The sequence below is a fragment of the Plecotus auritus genome (assembly GCF_963455305.1).
Source record: "Plecotus auritus genome assembly, chromosome: 9".
In the NCBI taxonomy this organism is placed as follows: domain Eukaryota; kingdom Metazoa; phylum Chordata; class Mammalia; order Chiroptera; family Vespertilionidae; genus Plecotus; species Plecotus auritus.
The window spans coordinates 122,930,622-122,957,404 of record NC_137783.1 but is presented as its reverse complement, the minus strand read 5'-3'; the positions used below and the strand labels follow the sequence as shown (position 1 = coordinate 122,957,404).

Genomic DNA, 26,783 nt, shown 5'->3' with positions numbered 1-26,783 from the left:
AAGCTGTGTTGATTGGGAAAAATGCAAGTTTTTAAATAATCCTCTCATTTTCCCCCTAGAAAGCTCAGATATGCACTGAGCTTTGTAACAACTGTTTTTTTCAATGTTTCAATTGGGAAATACATTTGGAGATGGACATATATATCTGACACACACACACACACACACACACACACATACACCCTCTCCTTCCAGTTTTGTCTTTGGGGTCAATCTGAGACTTCAGGCTGGGGCAAATAAGCACATTGTTAGTTTGATGTTAATAAGAACTGTGACACTTCAAGATAAGAAAATTTATTCTCACAAGATCAGTCTAGAAGAATAGGCTGTTTTTAAGTGGAAAGGGAAATAGGATTGAAATTAGGGTTTAAATGTTTAAATTCTGCTGTGTATTTTAGGTTAGTCTTGTGTCCTCTCTGTTTTTTACTTCTTGTGTGAACTGGTGATGGTGTTTAATAACATCTGCCTTACTTAAAAGATGGTTTTAAGGCTCAAAAAACCTAATGTATATGAAAACACTTTCTAGTACTTTTGCGTTGTTTTGATTATTATATCTAACTTATTTTCATGTGCAGATTAGCTGGACAATCTTATCACTGATGTCTACTCAACTTATACAAACTGAATATTTAATAACTTTATAAACAAATTTTGGCATAGCTCACTAAGGCCATTTTTATGATAGATTTTTATCACTTTACTAACTCATAAAGAAAGCTAAAATGAGTAGCCTATTACTGCATAATAACTTGCTTTATATCTTTATCTTGGTAAAGTTACTAACCTGGTAGAATTTCTACTGTGGTTTTTATTTTGTAATGATAATGAAATGAATGATAGTGATAACAATATCACCTCACCCTTGCTGATGATCTCTGCCTTATATTTCTTGAGTTGCCAGATAAAATTCTTCTTGGTTCTTTCCAAGAGGGCTAAGCTGCTCTTCATTATTCAGTCCATGTGAACAAATGGAGGGAACGAAGGAGTGTATGTAGGCAACTCTTGATTGCCAGTGCTCTAAGTTGCACAGATAATTCCAAACAGAAGCTACTTCAGATGTTTATATTTAGCTTATGACTGGATTTAAGTGTTTACCTTTGAATATAACATGTCTGATAATCCAGGAACTCACTTGTCTTTGTTTTGTTGCAATGATAATTAAAACTTGGAAGTGTTTTGCCTGAATCCAAAGTCTATTTTATTACCTAGAATACATTGGCCCAAAACTCGTAACTTGTGAATCTTTTTGGGAGAGTTGTTTCCCTCATCTCCTTGCCCCAAAGAAGACTGATACACGCTTGAGTGGCATTTGCTCCTTCTTTTTCTTCTGCTCTGAATTGGCTAATTCATGCTTTGCTTATAGAAAGATGTTGGAAAACTAATTTTTATACAAATATTAACATTTATAATTTAACTGAATTTGCTTCTAAATTCACACCAATTATCTAATTATATTGGATTATAGTGACTTAATGATTTTGGATCTGTGCAGTCTTGAAAATTCTTAATTGATCCTCACTTTAGTATTTTAGATATTTTTTCCCTTAAAAAAACCCCACACGAAACCTATTTCTATTTCCTTTGATGTAGTTTTACTACTATGAACTAACACAATTACAACATAACTCAGGTATCTCTATAAAGCAGGGCCTGGAAAGCTCCAGGAATGGCAGAGCCCCTTTTCCCAAATCACATTTAATAGGTTTTCTTGTAGTTTAGTATTTACTTGCTTTCACAGTGCCTTTTTATTTTCACTGAGTTTATATTCTTCAATTTTTTAATTGTAGATAGTCTTTAGTAATTAACTATATGTTATTAATACATGTATTTACTGGATTAGGGTAGGAATTATATTTTATATTAGAACCTATAAGTCCCTTATATTTAAAGCTACACTTGGTAATATTTGGTTAGAACTACCTATGAATAAGCTTGAAAATATAATTTAAGACTAAAATGTAGCTCAGTTTTGGAGGTATCTGTGGTTTTATTTTATGCTTCTGTTAATAGAATTTTGGAATTATTTATTTTTCCATATTAGTATGAAATTGGGTAAACAATGTTGCTGGTAATTTCCTAGATACTTGACTATAAACTCTCTGGAATAATTTTAGGCGTGTAGATTTTCTAATACTGTTTTTGTAGAACTGGGGGAAATACATTTCCCATGGAGTGTATTCTAAGGCCATTGACTTTATAGCTTTTGTTGAATGTAAGTCTTGTCTAGATTTCCAAATATTTGGCTGGATTTTCTACTTAAAATAAAGTGAGAAAGTTTTTATTTTACTGTTCTTGTGCTAGACAGGACTTTCCATTAATATTCCTTAACAATAATTTTCATTATTGCTTCATTATGTATATAACCCAAGGCCTTAGAATCTTCAGAAGCATATATGTTTTTTATTGATTTATGTGCTTATATTTTCATCATATGAAAGACAAATATGTACTTAATATCCAGATTAAAATTCATAATGATATAATGTAAGATTTAGATATTTTAATGGTCTAATTGTTTTTATATAAGCATTTTTGTGTTATTTAGCTAATTACTGAGTAAAATTATAAGTTTGTCTTTTCTAAAATGGGAAAAATTAGCATGGCCTTAATATCCCATTAATTGAGAATTACAGTTCATGGAAAATGGATTGACTATTTTACAAATGTTAAGTTAACATTTTCTCTTTGGAATACTTGGAAGATAGGAGCATTTGTACAAGCTTCATGAAATCAAGATTACATGATTAGGTTTAGTCTAAATAATAGGTCTATTAGGTTTTCTCTAAATAATAGGTCTATATAAAAATATGTATGCAGAATATATGTAATATATTTATTTCAGTTTATATTTATATATTATAAGTTTTTACATGTTTTCTGTAGTGAAAAATTAAGCCTGATTATTCTGTAGAATTGTGTCACCAATATTTCAGGCTTACTAATAATTTAAAATTTATCTCATAGAATTTTTATGAAATTTATCAACTATAGGGTTCTTTTTATATAATTTTATTGGTCAGAAACTGACATTAAATGAGAATGAGTTATGACTAGGGTACTTACATGTTCTGGTTCACCTGAGATTGTCCTAGTTTACACCTATGTTCTTGATGTGCTAATTAGCAGTGCCTCCTTTCACTTAAAAAAGTGAATTTCTTAATTCTAATTCATATGATGAATTATATGAATGAATTTGCATATTATAAGTCTTTCAACAAGTATTTGTTGAGGATCTACTATGTAGGTGCTGGGGGAATAGCTAATAGTAAACAAATTAAAAGACAACATATCAAGTAAATCAGGAGTTTTTATCTGTTATTGTTGCCAGAAAGGTGATCAGGTAAATTGTCTCTGTTATGCGATATAAAAAAAAAGTCATTGGTGCATGATAGTTGAGCACTGCTAGAAATATAGCACATTCAATATTTAGATAGAAAGGAACCCTATCAACATTTTTGAAAGAGATTAAGGGATATGCTATAGATGTGTCAATAAGATGGTAGGAATATATTATTTTTATAAAGTCAATGAGTAGTTTAAAAATTTTCAACTGTGTTTTACATTAGTAGGTGTAATAGAAACAAGCTGCAAATACCCATTTAACTTAATTAAAATTGTGTTTGGTAGGTGGTAGAGGAGAAATCTCAAATGGTGTTACTTGTAGCTTGTAAAAGCGTATTCAATACACTTATTATTTTCTTAAACAAAATCTAGAAAGTGAATCAAATGAAATTTTGGCTAATGGAGGTGTACAAAATATAAAGTGACAAAGCTAGGTAGAAGGCATAAATTTAAAAATGTTGAGAGAACTGCTCTAGATTAGTCTATAGAGAAACCATCAAGGTCATTTTCTTAAACTTTTGAAATTCAATCAAAGAATGGATTTTGGGATCTAAAGAATAGAACATCCTCCTTAAAAAAGCTTTAGTGGCATAATGAGTTGGCCAATCAAGTTTAACTCCTTTGGCAGTTATTACTTTGGGCAATTAAGCATTAGAACCTGTTCTCTGATTATAGTGTCTTGGCATATAATTCAATTTTATTAGAAGAGGGTAATGTTAGAAAGGGTTGATACAATAACAAATTGCTTTGAAATGTTTCCTGTATAATTGCTTATTCCATATAATTTATATGGTCCTTTAGTTGATTTTGCCTTCTAAATTATAGTACAGGTTCATAGAGCTATTTGAAAAATTTTTCATACAATTCAAGAATGAATTTCTAGGTGTAACATTGTCTAATTGAAGAATTTTCTAATTTGTTTATATGGATTTAATCCTCTTAGCCATTAGACCTCACTTACTCTTTTTAATCCTATCTAATAAAAGGGTAATATGCAAATTAACTGTCACTCCTTCACAAAGATGGCAACACCCATAGCCACAATATGGCAGCGCCCAGTCCCCTCTGCTCTGTTGGAGTCCCCAGTCCTGGGGGATTGGCCGCTGAGAGCAGGCAGCATGAGCGGCCTGGCAGAATGCTTGCTTCGGCGGCAACGAGGCAAGCGTCCCGCCCCAGCTGCTGAGGGCCTCTGGGCAGCGGGTGTGGAGCAGCCAGGCCCTGCAGAGATCAGAGAACCATGGGGAGTGGGCCTATGCCGTCACGGCTCCCAGATTGGAGAGGGCTCCCCTGAGGGCTCCCAGGTTGGAGAGGGTGCAGGTTGGGCTGAGGGACCCACTGCCTGTGCATGAATTTTGTGCACTGGGCCTCTAGTATATATATAAATATGGTTCAATATATATTTTATTGATTTCAGAGAGGAAGGGAGAGGGAGGGAGAATCATTGTTCAGCTGCCTCCTGCACGCCCCACACTGGGGATTGAGTCCAAAACCCAGGCATGTACCCTGACCGGGAATTGAACCATGACCTCCAAGTTGATGCTCAACCACTGAGCCACTCTGGCTGGGCTACTTTTTACAAGATCTTAAATAATATTGAATTATAATTGTCCTAAATGTACATTAGTTTGCCTTTTAATACCACCATATCTACCAACAAGGTATTTAACTTTTAAAAAATACAGAAGACTTCATGAAGACTATGTATGAAGTCATTGTCATAAAGTAGTTGTAATCCCTACCCTACCTCCCCCCCCCCCCCCCCCGCCCCATCCCCAAACATTTGTGGTTTACTGGAAAGAGTTTGGGCTTGATAATCATATCATCTGTCTTAGAATCATGGCTATATTGATTATAAGCTATGTTATCTGAAACATATTTTTAACCTTTTCAACCTCATTTTCCCAAGTGTGTTGAAACAGATAAAAATGCTAAGTACTAACCCAGGCACATAGAAAGAGACCATCAAATGTGTTAAAAAAATGTTTATTGAATCTGAATCTATATTTTTTTCGTTGTTCAAATTGTATTATTTATCTCTATCTTTTCATTGGATTTGATATTCTACTGCTTACACAGCTGTGAAGATGGCCAGTAAGTTCAGTTTGTTATAATGATTACAAAACTGGAGGCAACTCAGATATGGCTCAAATACTGCTAAAGTCCAGAGCAATTCCATATGGTTTGTTAATTGCTGTGGTTTCCTATCTCCAACTATTCTGGGAACTACTGATTTAGATTTGTTTATTAGTTCACTTCAACTTTACTGAGCACAAAGTAAGTGGTAGGCACTGTAGTTATGTCTGTGATTTGTCATAGAGATTCATGTGACATAGACCCTGCCCTTCAAAAGTTAACAGTCAGGTAAGAAGTACCCATGGTGGCCCATAATTTGCTCTTCCTCTCCACCAATCTTCTCTATAGATTTATGAGTAGCACTAAGATTCTTATCTAATTTACACCTAGTCTTTAAACCTAGGTGGGGAGGCAAGAGAGTCCAGTAGGGAAGATGTGCTTGACATCTATTGTTGGCAGAGCTTGCTGCCTTTGCAATTCCTCCAAGGCCACTGTTGTCTTAATCTTTTACAAGCAAAGGTCTTTGTGCGTATCACCCTTAAGTACAACTATTGCAATCATCTTCTAGTTGCCTTTTCAGACATTTGCCTCTTCAAAATGTTGTGTCCTGCAGCACTGAGGTTATTTCTCAGTACTAACACATTGATTGTGGGTGGCATTCTATTCCCTATGAGTCTCAGATATTACTATATTATCCCCCTCTTCCCTCTGAATCACATATGCAGCTTTTGCCTTCAAGTTAAAATATTTAATTAAAAATCCTTAATTTATTCATCTAACAATTACAAAACCATGAATATTTTAAAGTTATAACGTTTATAAACTTCTTTAAAAAATTCATTTGTAACCTATAATTATTGTTTGAAATAATCCTGTTTTAAAACCTTGAATCATGCTTTTTCTATGCATTTAAGAGAATGTCCCAGAATGGGACATCCTATTTGTGAATAAACTAATTTTTGTTTATAGACTTAACAAACATGATTGACTTTTAATTTCACTTTTAAAAGAAAAAGCATAGAAATGTTTTTAAAATATTTTGTTTATATTGTACTTTAACAAGTTCAAAATCATTGTGTGATAGGAGATCCTTGATCATTTCTGAACCCATGTTTTAATTGTCTTTTTTTCCCCTTTGGTATTTCTTAATATTTGTGCCCTGAAATTTGTGAACTTTACATGAGAAACATTAGATAACCTTCAAAAAAGCTTTCTGAACATAATATGTTTTTAATCATATGACTAGAGGCCCGGTGCATGAAAATTCATGCACTAGAGGGGGGGTCCCTCAGCTCGGCCTGCCCCCTCTCACAGTCCGGGAGCCCTTAGGGGTGGGAGATGACCTGGCAATCAGGGGAAGGCGACACCCTATCACACCTCTACTGCTACTACTGCTGGCAGTGTGAGACTCGGCTGGTCCTGGTTACCTGAGCCTCGGGTGGCCCTGGGCAGCTGGGCAGCCACCATCTGAGGCTGGCCTGCACCTCAGGCTGGCCCTGGGCAGCTGGGGGGCTGAGGGGACTGGGCGCCACCATCTTGTGGCTGTGGGCGCTGCCATCTTTGAGGGCATGGCAGTCAATTAGCATATTCTCTCCTTATTGTCTGTGGGTGCCACCATCTTTGAGGGTGTGGCAGTCAATTAGCATATTCCCTCCTTATTAGCTATGGGCGCTGACATCTTTGAGGACGGGGCAGTCAGTTAGCATTTCCCTCCTTATTGGCTGTGGGTGCTGCCATCTTTGAGGACGGGGCAGTCAATGAGCATATTCCCTCTTTATTGGATAGGATGTACCCAGAGATCATTATAAAAGTAAAAACTGAAAGTGGAAAGAATATATTATTTATTCTGCGTTATTCAGCTATGAAAGAACAATAAAAGAAAAAGCAGTTTTAGAATAAATATGAAATCTCCATTTCCTCTCTATAGGCTCATAATCTGAGTTTGTGATGGGTGCAATCTGTATTACTGGCCTGTTATCTGGTCTGATACTCAGTACTGTAATTTGGGGAACTGTGAACTATCTATGATTATGTAAAAACACAAATAAATAATCTCCCTTAGTTGTTTTTCAGTTTTGTTTTAACTTAAAAATTTTAGTGCACCTTCCCATTAAAGTCTTAGCATTGGCAACAGCCAGGTCCACTGGGATGTCCTGATACCAATAAACAATTCAGGAAAAAAGGTGGCCTGTAGATTGCTGATCTACAGACTATCTAGATTGCTGATCATGTAATCAGGGGCAGGGATTCATTTCATGCTGCCAGACCTGGAATGGGGGATTCATAGAGGAGCCGAAAAGAGCAGTAAGACCCAAAAGACCAGCCAAATCAATCTATGGGGGAAAGAAACAATTCCAATATATGAGAGTCTAGGTCTGCATAGTAGATCCAGTAGAGTTAAACATAGGAATCCAGGTAGGGGTTTCTTGGCACCAGGAGTTTAGAATTTGAAGGAAATAAGATCAGAGGGAGAGAAAGAGAATAAGCATGAAAGTGAGAGATGACATTAGTAATGAAAAATGACTACATAGAGAGGATAAATGGTGATGGAAAAGAGAAAACAAAATAAGTAAATAAACAATGGTAGATATTTGTGACTTAGACTGGAAGGGCAACAGGGCTTTGTGCTAGTGGGCTGAGCTCTGTTAAAGAGCAAAGGGTATCATAGACACTTTCCTAGGTGAACGCTTTCATTTTAGTAAGGACTTTGGGAAACATTGTATTTAAAAACAAAACAAAATAAGAATATATTATGAGGAGATTTCAGTTACAGTCTGCTGGGTAAACTAGTTTTGAGAATGTGGATCATTTAGGAGTCCCAGCCTCAATTTATCAGGGTGGTTAAGAGGACAGAATCTGTGGCCAAACTGCTTGTTTTGAATCTAAAAAATATGACTTAATAGCTTTAGGACTTGGGCAAATTGCTTGACCTTTTTATGCTTCAGCTTCTTCATCTTTAAAAATGGGGGTAACAATATGACCTACTGCACAGGATTGTTGTGAGGGGTAACTTAGTGTGTACACACACACACACACACACACACACACTGGGCAAATGTAGGCTTACAATTGTTGAGTACATGAAACAGTTTATTCTTAAATTATTATTCATTAATTATTGTATTATTTTTCATATAAACAACTGTATACCTTCTTTCACCCAACCCTGTATTTATATAAAGTTCTTCCTAGCACAAAGTAATCTACACTAATAAAAGAGAAACATGCAAATTAACCATCACTCCGCTAAGCCCACCAGCCAATCATGAGGGAATATGCAAATTAGAAGGAGAAAGATGGTGGCAGCTGGGTGGGGCAGGATGCCTGCTATGAGAGGGAGGGCGTGGGGGCAAAGGGGTCTACAGGAGCGGCACTCCTGCCCCGCAGCAAAGACGAAGACTGCAGACTCTGGCTGGAGTCTGCAGCAAAGGCGGCAGGCCAGAGTGAAGGCCTGGGTCCCAGGTGCCAGAGGAAAACCGGTGCTGGAAGCCAAGGGAAGGAAGGCCTATTGCACGAATCTCTTCGTGCAACGGGCCTCTAGTTGCTATATAAGCTTCAGCAATTATAATTATTGTACAACGAAGCACATTGGGTTAGGTCAGGGATTCCCATATTGACACTAGGCATGTTGTACATACACCCTAGAAGTGGGCAAAGTATAGAGTTTGTACAAACCACTGTCCTAAGCCTTAGCTGTGTTCCTCAGACCTTGCTAGGTAGGCACACTTCCTAGGTTTCTCCTGGTAACTTCCTCTTGGCAAGTACGTGACAGGCACACTGCATCCCACAGCAGCAGCACACTTAGTGTGTGCAAATATTTCTCAGCCTTTCATTGGTATGGTAAATATTGAATCTGGAATATTTGGGAATGCCGTGGTCTGCATGATCTTCGTATTTGGTCTCAGAACCAGGAGGCCACATGCTCCTTGGAGAGAGAGGGCTTGGAGGATAGTCATAAGAAAGGATCTTGACTACCAGGCTGGGTGCTAATTTCCTGAGTAACTCCAGGCATATCACTTTATGTCAAGATAGGGTTTTACATCCTTAAGATGTCAGAGTTTAGTTTGCTCATCTCTTTGGTTGTCTGATTGATGGCCTAGACTAGCTTTTAAACTTCTTATTTTGTTAACAAAGACTTATGAGGGAAGTTATAAATTTCAAAGCCTTATGGGACATTAAAATTCTAGGTTCCCGAGAGCATTGTGCCTAACTTTTAGAAACTCTGTGCTATGTGTTGCACGTTTGAAGTGAGGGAAGACACCTCTTCCTCAGACTCCAGATGCCCTTGGATTAAGAATTAGAAAACCTGAATCCAAATCCAATCAAATGCTCTGACTTTGTCACGTTTCTTTACTTCTCGATAGCTTAGATTTTATCTCCAAAATGAAAATAACAATGCAACCTTTAGGAGGAAGATGAAATAAGATAACATAAAATCTTTTAGGACAATGCCTTCTTAAATAAGGTCTATTTTTCTTAGTTCTTCCTGTCGTATCTCCTAATTCTGATGGAGCTTCTGGAAAAAGAGCCAATTCTGTAATACAGGGCGGCAATATTGAAACAAATAATTTTTGTGTGCTTCCCAAAGGACCAAAGAATTCCTTGTTTCCAAAAGGCCAGAAATTACCATTTTATGTGTAAATTATGGAGATATAGCATTGACTAATGAACATCCATAGAGAACAGTAATATAAAGGCAGCCTGTCTTACACTCAAGAGGAGATGTTTCAGGATACCTTCATTTCCGGATCCTAAAACGATGGGCTAATAAAGCACAATGGGCTAAAGCCCCAGCTGTGAGATTAGGCGCCTGGATGGCAGAATCCCGTGGATTGTTCTTGCTCTTTTGGGATCTGCAATATGAATAGACCTCAGTTGATCCAGGAATTGACTTCCTTTTGCAGCAAGGAAGAAGGGGGGAAGCTCAAGGAGAGGTGAGTGTGCCTGGAATAGACAGGAGAGTTTGATGTTAATTTAAGGAGTTACTGGGTATCCTTGTTTATACACAGAAGATTTTAATGACATTTTAAATGAGAGTTGTTTATATTTGAAGAAGGAAGTTCTCATAGTTTCAGTTAAAAAAAAAACACACAACCCAAAACCACAACAATTCATGAGCTACACTTCCTGTGTAGCGTGGTCCCTAAGTGAATCCTAAGAGCACAATTGCTGCATTTATTAAACTTTTTATTTACTAAGAAATGGACAGTAGCATATGGGAGCAATGACAATAGCTGACTGATGAGAAAACAAAGGAATTCCAGTATTGCGCTGTTTTGAAAAAAGTCATTCAGAATTTAGTCATATTGGTTCAGCTGTTGTAACCAAAGACTGATAAGATAATAGAGGTCTTTGTGGTGGTTTTGTACTGAAATCCTTTATCTTTATGATGCACTGGGGCCCTTTAGAGTAGAGAGCTTTTAAAACTGCTGTTGGATTCAGAACTCAAATTAGCTGCTGGTACACTGGGACAGGGGTTCCTTTTTCAGGCAGTCACCACAAAGTAACTTTTATCAGGGGACCTCCTGATAGATTGTTAGTTTCTTCAGCTTACCCTATTTATTTTTTGTTGACTTTCTGCTGCCCTATTTTGTGACATTTAAAAGAAGGCTATATCAAAAAAAGGCCACTGCTAAATGATGGACCGAGCTTGTGAAGTGGAGACATCACAGCCCATCTGATGTGCGAGGAGGCTGCAGTATGAGACACAGCAGTTTAACTAGGTTACCCGGGGGCAGAAAAGATCAAATGCAGCTTCCTTTTATGACTAGCATTGTATTTTGGCTTTCTTCTCAAACAATGTCCATTAAAAAAAAAATTAGAACTGACCAGGGAATTGACTCTTAAGAGCTTTTCTTTTCAACTTAATTTAAAATCTTTCTGGATTGTTGGCAGAGTTCCTTGATTAATGCTGCTGTGGAATTACAGTTAAGTGCTTTAATCTTTCTAGGATTGATGTGGAAAAGCATATCTTCATCAGGACTCCACTCCAATGCCGCCACTGTCCCTCCCCGTTGTTCCAAACACACACTTTTAGTCTACCAGGCTCCTTGTAATTTAATTGTTAAGTCCTATTAAGTTTATTGTAGTAGTGTGATCCTATATCAGAGAATGGTTAGGTAGAATTCTTGCTTTCAATTCCCTAACACACACTTCTAGATAATGCATTTGTTGATATTAATCTTATTTGGCTTGGTAAACATTGTGTTTTAACACCATCATCCTTCATTTTATAAAAATGGAGATGTGAAAAGTATGCAGAAACATTTACAAAATTTAATTTAGCTGTCCGTGTGCACGCCTTCTCTTCTGCCCCTTCCTCCCCTCCTCTCCCAGCCTCTTACTTTAGCTCTCTCTGTCTCCCTTTCCACCACTGTCCTTATTTTTGGGTTTTCTCATTAGAAAAAAATTAGTTATCAGCTCATACCAGTGATCCACTTTCAGAGGACAGCTATGACAAGAATGACCTGTTTAAAATGTTTATACTGTGGAAGTCCTAGGTATGGGATATTATAAAATAGGTAAAACAAATCTCTGTTTAGTTAGTAGAGTGCTCTGCAAGGTGACTGCCTTGTCCAGTATGGAATCTCTTCTTTTATATAATAGTTTTAAAAATTTAAAAATTGTTTAATTTTAGAAAGAAAGGAGATTTGTTGTTGGATTTATCCACATATTCATTGGTTGATTCTTGTATGCACCCTGACCGGGAATTGAACCCACAACCTTGGCGCAATGGGACAACACTCCAACCAACTGATCCACCTGGCCAGGGCCAGATATGGAGTCTTTAGTGATTTCTCAAGGTCTAGTCTTCTTTCTAGCACCACTGCTTGTAATTACATATATTTCACATGGTCAAAATTAACTAGCAGATTGTGGAGCTAATTTTTGTGATAAATTTTAAACTTGATTTTTAATTTTTTTTGTTCTGTGTCAAGAAGGGATTTTCACTAATTATCTTATTATTTTACTTAACTTCTCATCAATTTTGAATGGACTTTGTTGGCTTTGGGCCTACAGAGACAGGTAGTTATAGTTTATAAAGTTAAAAAAGAATAGTCTATTTTAGTTAATTATTTCGAGTTCTTCAGATTATGATCAAAAAGGGCTAGAGGGCTGATTTCAAAACTGTTATAGTGAAAGATGATATTTGAAAACTTTTGATGAGGGGGAAATTGCCAGCATATTTACATTTTGAAAAGTGTTTCCTTATTTACACACTATTGACTTCCTATTGAGACTCAAAATTTTAAGTACAACTGGTAAAGAATTCAGTGGATCAAACTCAGTAAATCTGAAGTCACTGGAATAAAAGCCCCTAAGAAAAAAAATGTGTCAATTTTAAAGGTCTTTCCTAACTGAAGACCATTTTGTGATAGAGCCAAAGGTTAATAAAATCAGTAGTGAATGTAGCAATTTTACAGATAAGCTATTCACAACAAGTGTAGTTACTTGAATAAAAAGCTAATTCAGTTCTAAAATGCCACATGCAGTAGCAGTGAATAGCTGCTTTTAGGTGCTTTCTGGAGGAGGATAAAATACAGAATCACGGCACTCTTCTCTTCCAGCGTCCCTGGCTGCCTGTAAATTGCCGTGAATGGGGCTGTGGGCTGACAGGCTCTATTAAGACAAACTGCCTTTCTCATCGGAGAGATAAAATAAATCAGGTGTTTAGTCAAATTAAAATACTTCAGCTGGAGCAGGCCCTGGGGAGCACTGATCCACCTGACTAATCTGAGAGAAACTCAAGACAGATGTGGTTTGGGGATAAAGACGACCCCATGGAAAAAAAAAAAAACACAAAACCCACTGCACTGTCTTTGGAGTTGGAGAATAGATACAGTTTATAGCGGAAAGTGTCAGGCGCACACTGTGTGTGATATTGGATAAAAGCAGGCATGCTGACTTGTAGAGAGCTGTGTACAGAAGCTTTTTTTTTTTTTTTTTGCTGGTTTCCTTTTTTGCGGTTTATGAAACTAACTGTTTTTGTGTGGGAGAGACACATTTCTGGCAATACATTTTAGAGAATTGTTTTAAGATAGCCCGAAGGATCTGAATCAGATGATGTTAGGCAGCTACTGATGACCTCTGCTGGCCTGGGCAGAGCCTGAGGAGCTGATCCACTTTTTTCCCATTGATTTTATCAAACCTCAAAGCAAGATATTCTGCCTAGAGTTAAGCAACCCTAGAAGAGCATAGTCTTTTGTCTTCCTTAACATAGCCTGACAGTGTTTAGGTTGCCCAACTGTATCCCACAAATGGTCTACTACTTCAACAACTGTAGTAGTTATAGTTCCTTTGCCATAGCCAAGTTTCATGTTCAATCACACTAAGCTTTTTTTTTAGATAAAATAACTTGTTTTTGCAGGTTGGTTGGTCAGTGTGATTCAGCCTTGATATTATTTTTATTACAGCAGCATAAACATTTACTGTCAATTAAAACAGAAAACCCAGCACCACAGGGTTTGGACTACTGTATGTGAACAAACACAATGGATACAGAACAAAAAAATGACCACACACACACACACACACACACACACACACACATCAGCCTACACATTTAAAGAGTGTAAGCTGTTGTATGGTGTAAATTGATTTCTCCTTAATTTGATCCCCAAGGGACTAATGGCCATATTACAGGGTGTCTCAATGTATATACACACTTTATATACAGCTGATAGCTAAATTTTGAAAATGAGATGTATTTTAATTAACACCGTCTTTGTAATTATTCAAAGTGTGAGTATACATTTTTAGGGAGACACCTTCTATGTTACATATATATAATTTCCCATTCAGGAATAATTTTAGATTTGTTATAGTATTGCTGGTACATTTCATTCCAACCGAATTTGTTTTTCCATTCACATCTATTCACAATATATGTGCACCTCAAATTTAAGGAGGAGCCTAAATCCTCAATTTAAAAATACTGACATCTGACTTGATTTCTTCTTAAACATGTATTTATTAAGTTCAATGAAAAACTAATTTAAACATCACTGAATTTTTATAATTAAACAATTTGAATCTTTTTGTAAAAAAGATATGATAAAATGGTGTTATTCTACAAATTCAGATCTACTTCTACATGTCTGTTAGCGTTGGAAGCACCAGTGCATTTATAGACCTGTTGGCTTCCCCTAAACAGAAGAGGCTAAGAAGCCATTTAAGTATATCCTCAGCTTCTCTTTCTCCTATGCAGAGGAGAAAGAGGAATATATCAATTGATGACTGTTGAAAAGACATTGATGGTTTAACCTGGGAAAAGAGAAAATTTTCCAGTCCCTTTATTGGTCTTGGACCCAAGTTTCCTATGAATGTTCATCTTTATTAACAAAGAATTATGGTTCAGTAGCTTTCCCAGTATCCAGTAAGTTTTCTTGGAACTTACCTCATATAGTTATGTATAACAGGAAAATTACACGTAGATCAGAATGTTGCAGAAAATATGTGTAATAAAATGTGCATATATCCCATTTATCTATTTTCATAGGTTTCAAAACTAATCTCCACACGGTAGCCAGAATGACCATATCAACCTTGCTTACTACTTTACTGATTTGGGTATATTCTTAGCATAAATATGAAGTTGATTAGCATTGTCTACAAGGAGCTGAAAGGTGTGACCTTCTTCTACCTCTCTAGTCTCATCTGGTACTATACTTACTTTTCTTGCAAGTTTTATTACCTTCTGGAACACATTGAAAGTCCTCCTCTCCCACCCAAAGGGCCTTTGTCTCCTTATTTTCTCATTCTGAAAAGCTCCTTGATGACCCTCCACATCTTTGTGTAGTTAACTCTATTCATCTTCCTGCTAATTTCTTACTTTTTTCAGCCATACCTTCCCTGTACTTGAGCTTCTCAAACTTGGTTAAACCTACCCCCAAGCATCTGTCTTATTTGTACATCTTATTTAGTTTTAGTTTACATTTATTTGTATGATTACTTGATTAAGTTATCTCCTCACTTGGACTATAAATTGCATACAAAAGGGAGAAGGTAACTCTGTCTGCTTTTTCTTACTATGGTTTCAGTATCCTTAGTTCTTGATATAGCACCTAACATATATATGCCATTCAGGAATTTTTTTTAAAAAAGTTAAAAATGAATGAAATGAGTAAATTAATTTTATACTTGTTTTATATATTCTAATCTCTATTTATCTATCTATCTATTAACATATGTGTTAGCTGAACTTGTGGTACTTGTGAAGAAATTTTTTGATGCCCTGTGGGAACCTACTTTTATATTTTAACTAGTGGCCTAGAGCACGGATTCATGCTCATTGAAAGAAAATTAATTAGAAGAAATATTTTCTTATTGTTATTTGCCCTTTCTCTATAATAGAAGTGTCATGATCAACAATGAGGGATCAAAACACATGCGTGTGATTGGCACCAGTGAGAGCTTTATATGTATCCTGCATGCGCAGTCAACTTAGCCTTTTATATACATATATGTATATATATATAGAATAAACTTGCTTAATTAGACCTGCTTTCTGATTTAGCTAAACTTTTTCCAGCCTAGTGAAGCACCCCAACTTCTTTTTCAGGCAATTGTCATCAGCACAGCAGTAAATATCAACACGAAGCAGATTATTATTGTAGGTCATGCAGGGAGAACAAAGGGTTAAATATTTCACTGCAGTAGTGTTTGACTATATTCTGTGCAATGAGAAAACCTGAAGTCATTTTCAAGGTCCACCTTTCTTACTTCTTTTCAGTTGGGTCAAGTTTCTAAGCTTTCTAAATCTCCATTTTCTGGCTAATGAAAAGAAAATAGGATTCCACTGCATCTCCTATCTGCCTACTCCAGGACTTGTGTGAGGATCAAATGAGATGAGGCATGGGAAACCGCTTCACAGACATTTGGTTAAAGTGTAAAATGTTTCCACCTGGCTATAAAGCAAGTTGTGTTCCTGGGCTGCAGAAACTCTAAGGAGGCTAGTTGCTAGGGAGAGGAAGCCAGGCATTGCTACGTGATGTCATTACCTGGTGCCCACAGTGACCGTTTCTGGGCTGGGCTGTGGGCCGCATTTTGTGTCATAGGGTCTCAGCAGTGTCAGCTGCGATTTGGTGGGCTGTCACTCCGGGGTGGTGGTGGGGCCTGTGTCCTACTTGGGGGAAGCCGAATGTTGCTTTGTGGGTGCCAGGTCCATGGTGTCGTTTCTCTGTAAATGGCCAGTGCGCGTCATGGCAGCTCCTGTGTTGAGAGTCTGCCCCCTAGTGGTCAGTGCATGTCATAGTGACCAGTCGGATGGTCGGGCACTTAGCATATTGGATCAAGAAGTTCTCTCTTTTACCATGCTGAAATTCCTATTGCTGAAATAAAAGCTGATTTTTAAAAAATCAACTTGAATAGCTAGAAAGACAGCAGGTCACCATCCTTGATACATTATTTATTCCTTTATCAATGGAATGTATTTTCTATCACCATCTCAACTATCTTATTTTTCTTCTAATTTTAACTTTAGGTCATCTTTCCACTCAGTGAATCTTTAAGGGATAAAGATATTGACAGTTTGTTTAGGACTTGGATTGGCATTGAGAATCCCAAGGTAGCCTTAAATGGCTTAGCTTTTCTGCCGACGTCAGTCTTACCCTATGGGAATCATATACTGGGGTGGGCAAAAGTAGCTTTACAGTTGTGAGTCCAAGAAACAGTTAATAAAGTTACTCACTAATCATAACCTGCATGTCTTTTTTCCTCCATAGGAACAACTGTAAACCTACTTTTGCCCGTCCCTGTACTAACAAGTGCTAGCCAGCATCTTCTGAGGCTCCCTTTCTCCAAGGGGCTGCTCAGGAAATATGGCCACTCCTAATTAAAATATGTTTAGTTTTTCAGATTACCCTGGTGCTCTCTTAGCAGGAATGAAAGGGGTTTCATAAGGAGATTGGAAGTCTGTTCTTCCACACGCACAAAAATTGGCAATCTTTGTCCCCTTTGACAGCTGGTGGCATCTTTCTGAAAAGCTTTCAAATCATAGATCATTTCTTCATAATGAAACTGTGTGGCTCAAATACAGAGGGTTGAAATTCTTATCTTATGCTGCAGTAAAATGCTCTAATTTTGATTCACAAAAGGATTCCGTACTCTTTACTTTGGAGAGCTGTGCAATTTGCCCATAAAAAGACTGTTCAGCACCATTAGTGCATACCAAAAGTGTTCACTGACATCATATTCATTAAACAGCACATCCTTATGCATAACCTTCTCAACCTCCAATGTGTTTTTTCCTTTGAAGAATGACGAATGACAAAGGGGCGAGAGAGCCCCCAAGCAATACTGTTGCCTTTAAGGATGAACTTGGGAACTTTAGCTTGATCCCCTCACAGGAAAAAAAAAAAATCAGGTTCAATCCTTTCTTAACCCAAGGCAAGACCATTTTTGTTTGTTTGTTTCATGGCCAAGAGAGTGACCCCTGACTTCTGAGCTTCAGAGACAGATCTTTGCACAATAGAAAAATTTCATGAGGGCAATGACCAGAAAATTCCTTAAATAACATTTACTAAGCACCTACCTATGTCTTAGAGCCTATGTTAGTCATGGAGGGTAGAGGTGATTATAGAATATTAATACAACCCATGGTTTCTAACCTTTGGTACTAAATATCATGTTTCCTAACTTGATCTGATAGATTTGGGGGAGGAAAGGAGAGGCATGTGGTGAAAGGGAAAGAACAGAGTAGGTAGTTTTGCTTTGTTTTGTTTTGTTTTTAAGAGTGAAAGGGAGAAGGAAGAGCGAGGGGAATTATATTGGGAACAATAGTTGTTCTTGGCAGGGGCAGCGACTAACCCTAGCATCAATTCCATTGCTACTCTGTAGTGTTCCTGCACTCACAATGACCTCCAGTTATTCTCCCAGATCTTTAAGTGTGGTAGGGCAGTCCCTTTCTAAATCTGCCTCCTCCCACCCCTTTCCCCGGTTCATTCATACTTTTCTCAAACTTGTGAGATATCTTCTTGTTTCCATTGTAGGTACACCTGAGAGCCTGGCAGAAAAAGAACGGCAGCTCTCTACCATGATTACCCAGCTGATCAGTTTACGGGAGCAGCTCCTGGCAGCGCATGATGAGCAGAAAAAACTGGCAGCCTCACAAATTGAGAAACAACGGCAGCAAATGGACCTTGCTCGCCAACAGCAAGAACAGGTGAGCCCTGCAAAGGGAGCTGACGAACTGGAGATGCGGAATGTGCCAAGCTCAGCGAGTGATCACATTGATTGGTTTATTTGTCAGAAGGGTGCCTAAAAAAAGAAGGAAAGAAAGCAGCCTTTTGGAAATCAGGGTCTTTGAGAATACGGAGGGGGATCTGTAGAAGACAAAGAAAGGCATCATAGCAACTGGGCATAACTGAAATGGTAACATCCTTCCAGAACATTTGCATGTGATCGGTTACTCAGGGAAGCTGATTCACATAGGCAGCCAGTGTAGCTTAACCACGAGTTCATCACTTCTCTCTGGGCCTTACTCTTTTCATCCAGGAAAATGTTGAGGACCTTCTAGCCCACGATCCAATGATTTTCTCTGACTTTAAAACTAGGGTCACACATCTGTTTGCCCGGAATAGCCCTGGTTAATGCCTGTTTTCCAAAATAAGTATTAATAATCCCCCTTCCACTTGCAAAAGTTGTCCTGGTTTGGATGCTAAATTATATGGTCACTCTATTTATAGCACAGGTAAATTATTGGAAAAAAAAATTAGCACATGGCTCCTATAAGAATTTTATTTCATTGATTCAGAAGTGAGAAAGAAGAAAAAATAGCAACGTTTAAATGTATATGTTTTTAAAGAAATCGCTCTCCCAAATGTTTTTCCTGTCTCGTAAGGGTACATTAATCTAACACAGCGATCCTATAGAGTAGTCCCTGGTGCTTTAGAACAGACAGACCCAAATTAATGTGCAGTTTTTAGGAATCTGACATTATTACTGGAATTATCTTTTCAGTTAAATGTATTTTATAGGGGTATATAGAGCAATATATGCTCTGTTGATTTTAATGAGTTGTGACGTCTGGTATTTTATATGCTTGAATATTTGCCCACGTGTAGGAATATGGACTCAGCCCCTAATGGAAAATAACATAAAGGAACACTGTAAAAAATCAGAAGTTAGAATGTCATTTAGCCATCTAGAGATGACACAGTAATTAACTATTGACACTTGTGAATAAGCTAGCACAAATTAATCTTGACACATTTGCAGACGAGTGATATCTTACAGAGAACACTTTGTAATTATATTTCAAAATGAAAATTAAATGACACTTAAAACTAGGTTGTCATGCTCAATGAAGCGAGCATGTAGCTCAACCGATTGGCAAATAAAATTCAGAATTTGAGCCACATGGTGCTTATGTACCATACTTCACTGTGTCAAACCCACACGTCTAGAGTGGATGATAGTAATTGCACTGTGGTGTTCTAGAGGCATTTCTGTGCAGCACTTTATCATTTAGGAGGGACCATCAATGTTAGATGCCTAGTGGTGTTTCACTGGTTTGCTAAGAGGAAATAAATATTCAGAGGATCCAGCATCTAAACCTAGAGTCACAGAGTGAGTTGTCCATTTCCTTTAAAAAAATGTTTAATTTAAATCATTTTTATTTTTCAATTACAGTTGACATACACTATTATATTAGTTTCAGGTGTACACCCCAGGGATTAGACATTATATAACTTACTGTTATCATCCCAATAATTCTCATACCCATCTGACACCATGCATAGGGTAGTTATTAGAAAATTATTGACTATATTCCCCATGCTGTACTTTACATCTTCATGTATATTCTGTAACAACCAATTTGTACTTTTTTTTAATATATATTTTTTATTGTTTTTTTACAGACAGGAAGGAAGAGGGATAGAGAGTTAGAAACATCGATGAGAGAGAAACATCGATCAGCTGCCTCTTGCACACCTCCTACTGGGGATGTGCCCACAACCAAGTTATGTGCCCTTGACCGGAATCGAACCTGGGACCTTTCAGTCCGCAGGCTGATGCTCTATCCACTGAGCCAAACCGGTTTTGGCCAATTTGTACTTTTTAATCCCTTCACCTTTTTCACCCATTCCCCCCACGCCCCCCAAAAAACCACTATGTCCTTTTCTGATTTGAATGCTGACAAGCAAAGTGGACCTTTTCAACCTGATTAGCTATCATTTCCAGTTCGCTTATAAAGCTTTGGGGAGGAATGGTCCCGTTTCTCAAACTGTTAGGGACAGCTTTGTCATGACTTCCAGAGTGAGCTAGTCATTACCAGAAACCTTAAAGCAACGTTTGGTAGCAGATTGCTATATTGTCATCTTCTGTTGAATGAAAATCTAATTTGGGTGTTTCCCTCTGCTCTAGGCTAAAGCATCAAAAAGACTCAAAGCATAAACCTGGGGTTGATCCACACTTGTTTTCACTTCCCACATTGCCCATTCTAGAATATTGGCTTTTGGAAATAGAAAAAAAAAAATAGGAAAAAAAAACAAACAAACAACCCCATACCTATAACTCTTGCCTAAAGGGCACCACTAAACAAAGTTTTTCTAAGTCCTCCCTGGCCACTTTCTCTCTGGCTTTCTAGGTTGGAGTGTCTTCTAAGGGGCATCCCCCTCAGCTCAGCTTTTAAGGCACTAAGCAGACTGATGCCTTCACGTTTTATAGTAAACACCACTATCCTAAAGAAGTTGTTTGCCCTCCTGAGGGGCAGATCCAGTCTTCAGTGAGGCTTGCATGAAGTGGTTAATATTTCTTTTCCTAGACCAGATGATGTGTTAGGATGTTGAATTCGATTGTTGAGTGAAGCAAGAGACTGTAACACATGACCCTCAAAAGGATAACTAGATAAATATTAAATTTTGTTTTTAAAATGCTTTGTACATCACATCATTGATGTACATTTGTAAATCAACAAAAGAGGTCTTTGTAACGATTTTTGATATTTTGCTGTGTTTTCTTGATATTCTCTTGGTGATATATGTCTTTTCAGTACTGAGAGTCCTTATATCAGAAAAGGTTTCACCAAAGTCAATTGTATTATAATTAATAAAAAGTTCTTTCCTGTCTATGCATACAGATTTTACTTTTTCAGTCCAAATTTAGCTCTTTAGAAACACGTAGCCATAGTTTTTCCATATTCACTCTCCAAGGGTCAGATTTCGAAACTCCCATTCTTTCCAGGTAATGGGTGCAGATAGAGGAGCTGCTCGCAAATGTACAAGGGGTAGTTCTCACCTGCAGATGAAGAGTTAGGGGTAAGCAGAGAAGTGGCATCTGTTTGAAATTTTCCTTTTCTCCAAATTTCTGGTTCTGCCTTTCTCACTTTATAGGAACTCTTTCACATAGAAGTGCAGTAAAGCATTCTTGTAATACCAGGAGAGATACCCGAGGTAATGGCAAAGGTGTAAGCATTTCATTTTAACTTAATGTAACTTTATTTCTGATAGATTGCAAGACAGCAGCAGCAACTTCTGCAACAGCAGCACAAAATTAATCTCCTGCAGCAACAGATCCAGGTCAGTGTATTTTATTACTCTCGTCTGATTATACTCAGAGACTTTCCTCCTTGAAAATGGAATTTAAAATGCTGCAAATGCACCCCTCTCTTATAAACAGCACCGATGTAGTTACTCTCAAGGATGTTGTGTACCACAGTATAAGTGGATGCAGGAAATATCACCTAAGTGGTGGTCTAAAGCATTCTTTTCTGATGTGATGCATATGCAGGAAAAAACCTTATCTTTCTTCTTTCTGCCATTTGCCTGACAGAACCTAGTGGAAACCTAGTGGTTTCCAAGGTAGCATACACATGCTATTTTGATTGCCACAAACCAATTTCTGCTTTGTGTTTCACCATCTAACAGTATCATGGGGAGAAGCGTGAGCTTGTTTACTTGTTAGGATTCTCTGATTGGGCCAGTTATGAGAAGAATCTTATGACCTGGGAAAAGGTTGGTAATAATTGATTAGTTCTTTAACAGCTATCAGTTGCATTTCTGTTAGATGATGCTGAGGGGAATCTAAAGATTAATGAATAATTGTCTGTCTGTAGGAGCTTATAGTCGAGAAAGGAAGAATAACTTGTTTCTGAATCATTGTAACACAATTTAGAAATTCTCTTTTTTGTTGTGGCAGGGTAACATTGTATATAGATCATGATGACAATGGCATGGGAAGAAATTTTGATTTCTGTCTTTCCTTTAGACACTTGGTGGTTAATTCAACTCACAGCTATTTCAGATAGGCAAGGAATTGGTCTCCATTTCTGAATAGGAACATAGGTATGGTTGTCTGGGGATTAATACTCAGGAATACTGATGCCAGACTTATATGTACCCACCACAGCCTCTGTGGTTTCTGTTGGCTGCTGTGGCTGTTTTCTAACCACCGGGATCTGTGATTCATCCTAGTTGGGGCAGTATATTCTGAATTACATTATTCCTTTCCTTGAGATTAATATTATTACACCTTCCTGTATTCTTAAGAAAACATTCACATAATATTATAGCTTACTCTAATCTTCTTCCTTGCTGATGAAAGCCAGTGATTTTAATGTAGATTCTGCTTCATTTTTGTTAATCATTCTTAGTGTCTCAGGTAGCACTCACTGCATTTAAAATAATGATTAAGTGCCTGAAGAAGTACCTGTACCTGATTTGGCTATCTCCATGAGGAGGTTTTAACCAGTGGTTTGTTGTGATGGTTGTTTTAAAATTAGTTCTGATCAAGTCTATATGTTTCAAAGTAAAGGGCCCAAATGCAGAGGAAATGGGATGTCTCTGGCATTTTTGACAGCAAGCCTTTACAATTAAATCTTAGAATAATTTCTCATCCCGATATCTCTTTTATAACCCATGCTGAGATACTTAATTAAATAACTGTCCAGGTATTCCCTTGTTCTGTCCTTATTAGAATTTTCAGTGTGTCTCCTATTACTAAGGTCAAGATTTTTAGCCTGTGGCTTCCTACATTTTTCTCTAGATCCTTCTCTAAGAACTCAGTGGGTGTTAAATAACCTGATCATTTAGTTCTCTCTGTTTCTCATATTTGTAAAGTAGGAATGGAAGAAGTTCCCCATGTTCCCATGTCAGTTACTTATTATCAATGTTTTTATTACTTCTTTATTACTTACTTCATTATTTATTTTGAATATATTTCACTTATTAGTTCAATGTTGTTTATATTAAGTGACCATTTTAATTGTGATACTGAGGCTCTCAGATGAATAGTAACCAATTCAGAGTATTTTTATGAAATACTATTGCTGTTTATTTATTACATATGATTTTATAGTCACAGCTTGACTATATGAAATTGATGTCTTTTTCAGGAACCTTGATCTTAAAATATTACTCATCAGAATACTCAATGTGAAAATATAGGAAAATAGTTGGTACGGATTTTCTAATAGAAGTTTAATTGCCTTTAAGATTTGTGGATATTTCTCGTTTAAATTTATAAAAATTGAAGCTGATCAGCACTTGATCTCAGGACTTTATGTTATAAAATCATAGAGAGATTTAAAGTGTCAGTTATATTCATTTTAGAAACATAGGGTTCTTTGTAACCAGAATTCACATTGTAAAAAATAAGAGGAAGCAATAACCTGTATTTACAGTTCTCTATTCTGAGCTACTCTTCAGTGCATAGCATGTCAGTATTTATCTTATCAGTATGAGACCATTTACAGAATTTTTCAAATGCTGAAAAATACTCCTTACACAAGAATTCGTCTCTGACACTTAAAAAGCGGGTATTTAATATTATGACTTTTAGTTATTTTTTGAAAGGGAATGGGTTAACTGTATTTTCAAAAATGGCTTTTGACAAGCCATAGACATGATCAAATTTAGGAAAGAGATTATTGTTGGGCTAATTTTTAATATATATGTTTTTGAGCAAAACATGAGACTTAAGAGATGTTTCGAACATTTTATTTTCTATCATGAAAGAAACATTCTCCCTTCTGAATACAAAACATAACAGAGTAAAATAAGATAATAAATACAAAACCTAACTTCTCTTCTGAAAGCAAATGAATACGGAGACCATTTGCGCACATTTGAAATTTTATCTTTTCTTAAAATCTTGAGTCCTAGAACCTATTAGCTAACATGGTCAGCAAGATTGAGTCTTGGCAATTGGCTATGAATAATGTGTGTCAGGTGGTTATAGTCAAGATTATTTTTCACATCTAGTTCAGAATACTGACTTCTGAATTAATTTTGTTGTTTTGGAATTTGCAACCTGTAATAGAAAGAAAGAAAAGAGTGTCTAACCTTTAGTAATAATACATCTGGGCCTATTATAATGGAAACAAATGAAAACCTGAATGGTTTGCACAAATTTAAAAGCAGGATTTTTCATTGGAAATAGGAAAAGGCACAATTTAGGAGGTAGTATTGTAATGCTATTTCACAGACTTACTTTGTTTGCACTCATTCAAAAGTTATATATGCAGTTAAATAATTTCATTTACATATTTTCTTCCTTGAATATCATTTTTAACATAATTTGTCTTGGTAAAATCTAACTGAAATTTTAAACATACTTTTAAGACCATGTAGGCCTTGTAAGATGAATGATTTTGTGAACTAATGTTTTTATTTTTTTGATGAGTCAGTTTTTACCATTTTAAAAATCAGGTTAATAACTAAACAATTATTAAAATGATTTAATATTAACAGATCTTTTAGGAGGCTGTTTGCTTAGTGAATTCAAATCCCTCTGTTTGTGCTTGGGGGAAAATGGTGATTCCTCTAATTTGTTACATATTAAGTAATTCCTGCCATGTGAGCCCAGAAAAAGTTAGATGTTTTTGCTATTTCTAGAACAAATATAGCACAGTTTTTACCAACTCTATGGAAAGCAAAACTAATAAATCATGGAATATGGATCCTTGGAGTTGGGAATGTTGGGTCTCATGCTATAATTCCAAAGGACAGATAACTGCCTCAGTAATTTCATCCCCATTCTTCCACCCATTGCAGTATATGCTGCTTAGCCAGTCTCTTGAAGAATTTTATTTATTGGTTATGTTGATTAGAAAACAAAATTTATTTGTAATCCATTGGACGTATGAAAACATACAGTATTTAAATCAACTATTATATATACAGGGTGGGCAAAAGTAGGTTTACAGCTATAATACAAATAAATAATACAATAGGTAATAAATAATAATATATAGTGTTTCAGGTGTTTACAACTGTAAACATACTGTTGTCCACCCCTGTAAGTCTAGTCTAAGCAAACAGAAAATATTTTATAGATCCTGATTTTTTTTGCTCCATCCATATAGTTATTCATTTACCATCATTTGACCATGTCATGGTTTTTGAATCCAGAGAAGATACTCTTTGTGGACACAACACACCACATTCTTTGGTTTTGATAGCATGTCAGTAGGAACACATTTAATGATGGCATTTTACTGCTAGAACCTAATCTTTGCAAGAAAATTCAGCTCATTAAAATATCTTTGTGAGAAACTTACTTCTGCAGACATGAATGGTGTTATCTAATTATCCATGTCTGTTCAGACCCTAATTTCAGTGTTATTCAAGTGGCTTGTGTTGTGTGCTATATAGGGAGTGTCCTTTCTTCATATCACTGACCGAACAATGGTCTCTTAAGAATGGACTGGCTCATTGGGACTTTATTTGGCTTGCTGGGTCAAAGCCAATGATTTAGTCAACTCATACACATCCACCATCTAAGGTGTAATTGTGAAACTTGACATTCTTAGCTCTTTGTTAATCTTTATGGTTAATATACAATATTAACTGGCCTCCCCTCATATTTTAATACATTCCTTAATTGGTGAACTCAGTCGGTGGAAGGACTAAACTAAATGCCATTGCTGCTGCTTTGCAGATATCCATGGCCTTGTCCAAAACTTTCTCTTTTAAAAGCTGTAGTATATGCTGCTTCTGTCCAAAACCAATTCTTTGTCTATTCAGTGACACCTCTCTCTTCTTAAGGGTATATGAGTATTTTTCATACATAGTGTTTTCTATTTTGGTTATAATCCTGTGTGCTATTCGTATATTTTGTCTCTGTGTGTTTGTCACATGGTAGAACACCATTAAATGTGTGTTCTTCTTTTTTCCTATTAATCTGGAGATGTTAATATTATAAGCTAGGAGGTGATTGTTCTTAAACCATTAAATAGAATAATTTGAGATGTACTCTCACCTTTTAAGAAGATAAACCTGGCCTTTTGTTTCCTTCAATATGATTAACTACAGGCATTTCTGGTATCTGCTGAGCAGAATAAGGACTCCCATTTGTGTGAAGTAGTTGTCTAAAGATCAGAAATAATTACTTTATACATTAGCCTTCATGGCCTGCATGACCTGGCT

General features: G+C 36.7%; 1 protein-coding gene across 1 annotated transcript in view; it reads left to right on the top strand.

Annotated features, from left to right (window-relative positions):
• The window catches only part of SOX6 (SRY-box transcription factor 6), a 386,487-nt gene that overhangs the window by 173,928 nt on the left and 185,776 nt on the right, over nt 1-26,783 (top strand). The window contains exons 5-6 of the mRNA XM_080642731.1: nt 18,405-18,577; nt 21,867-21,935. Coding sequence (XP_080498857.1) covers nt 18,405-18,577; nt 21,867-21,935 — 242 coding nt within the window. The remainder of the gene's footprint in view (nt 1-18,404; nt 18,578-21,866; nt 21,936-26,783) is intronic.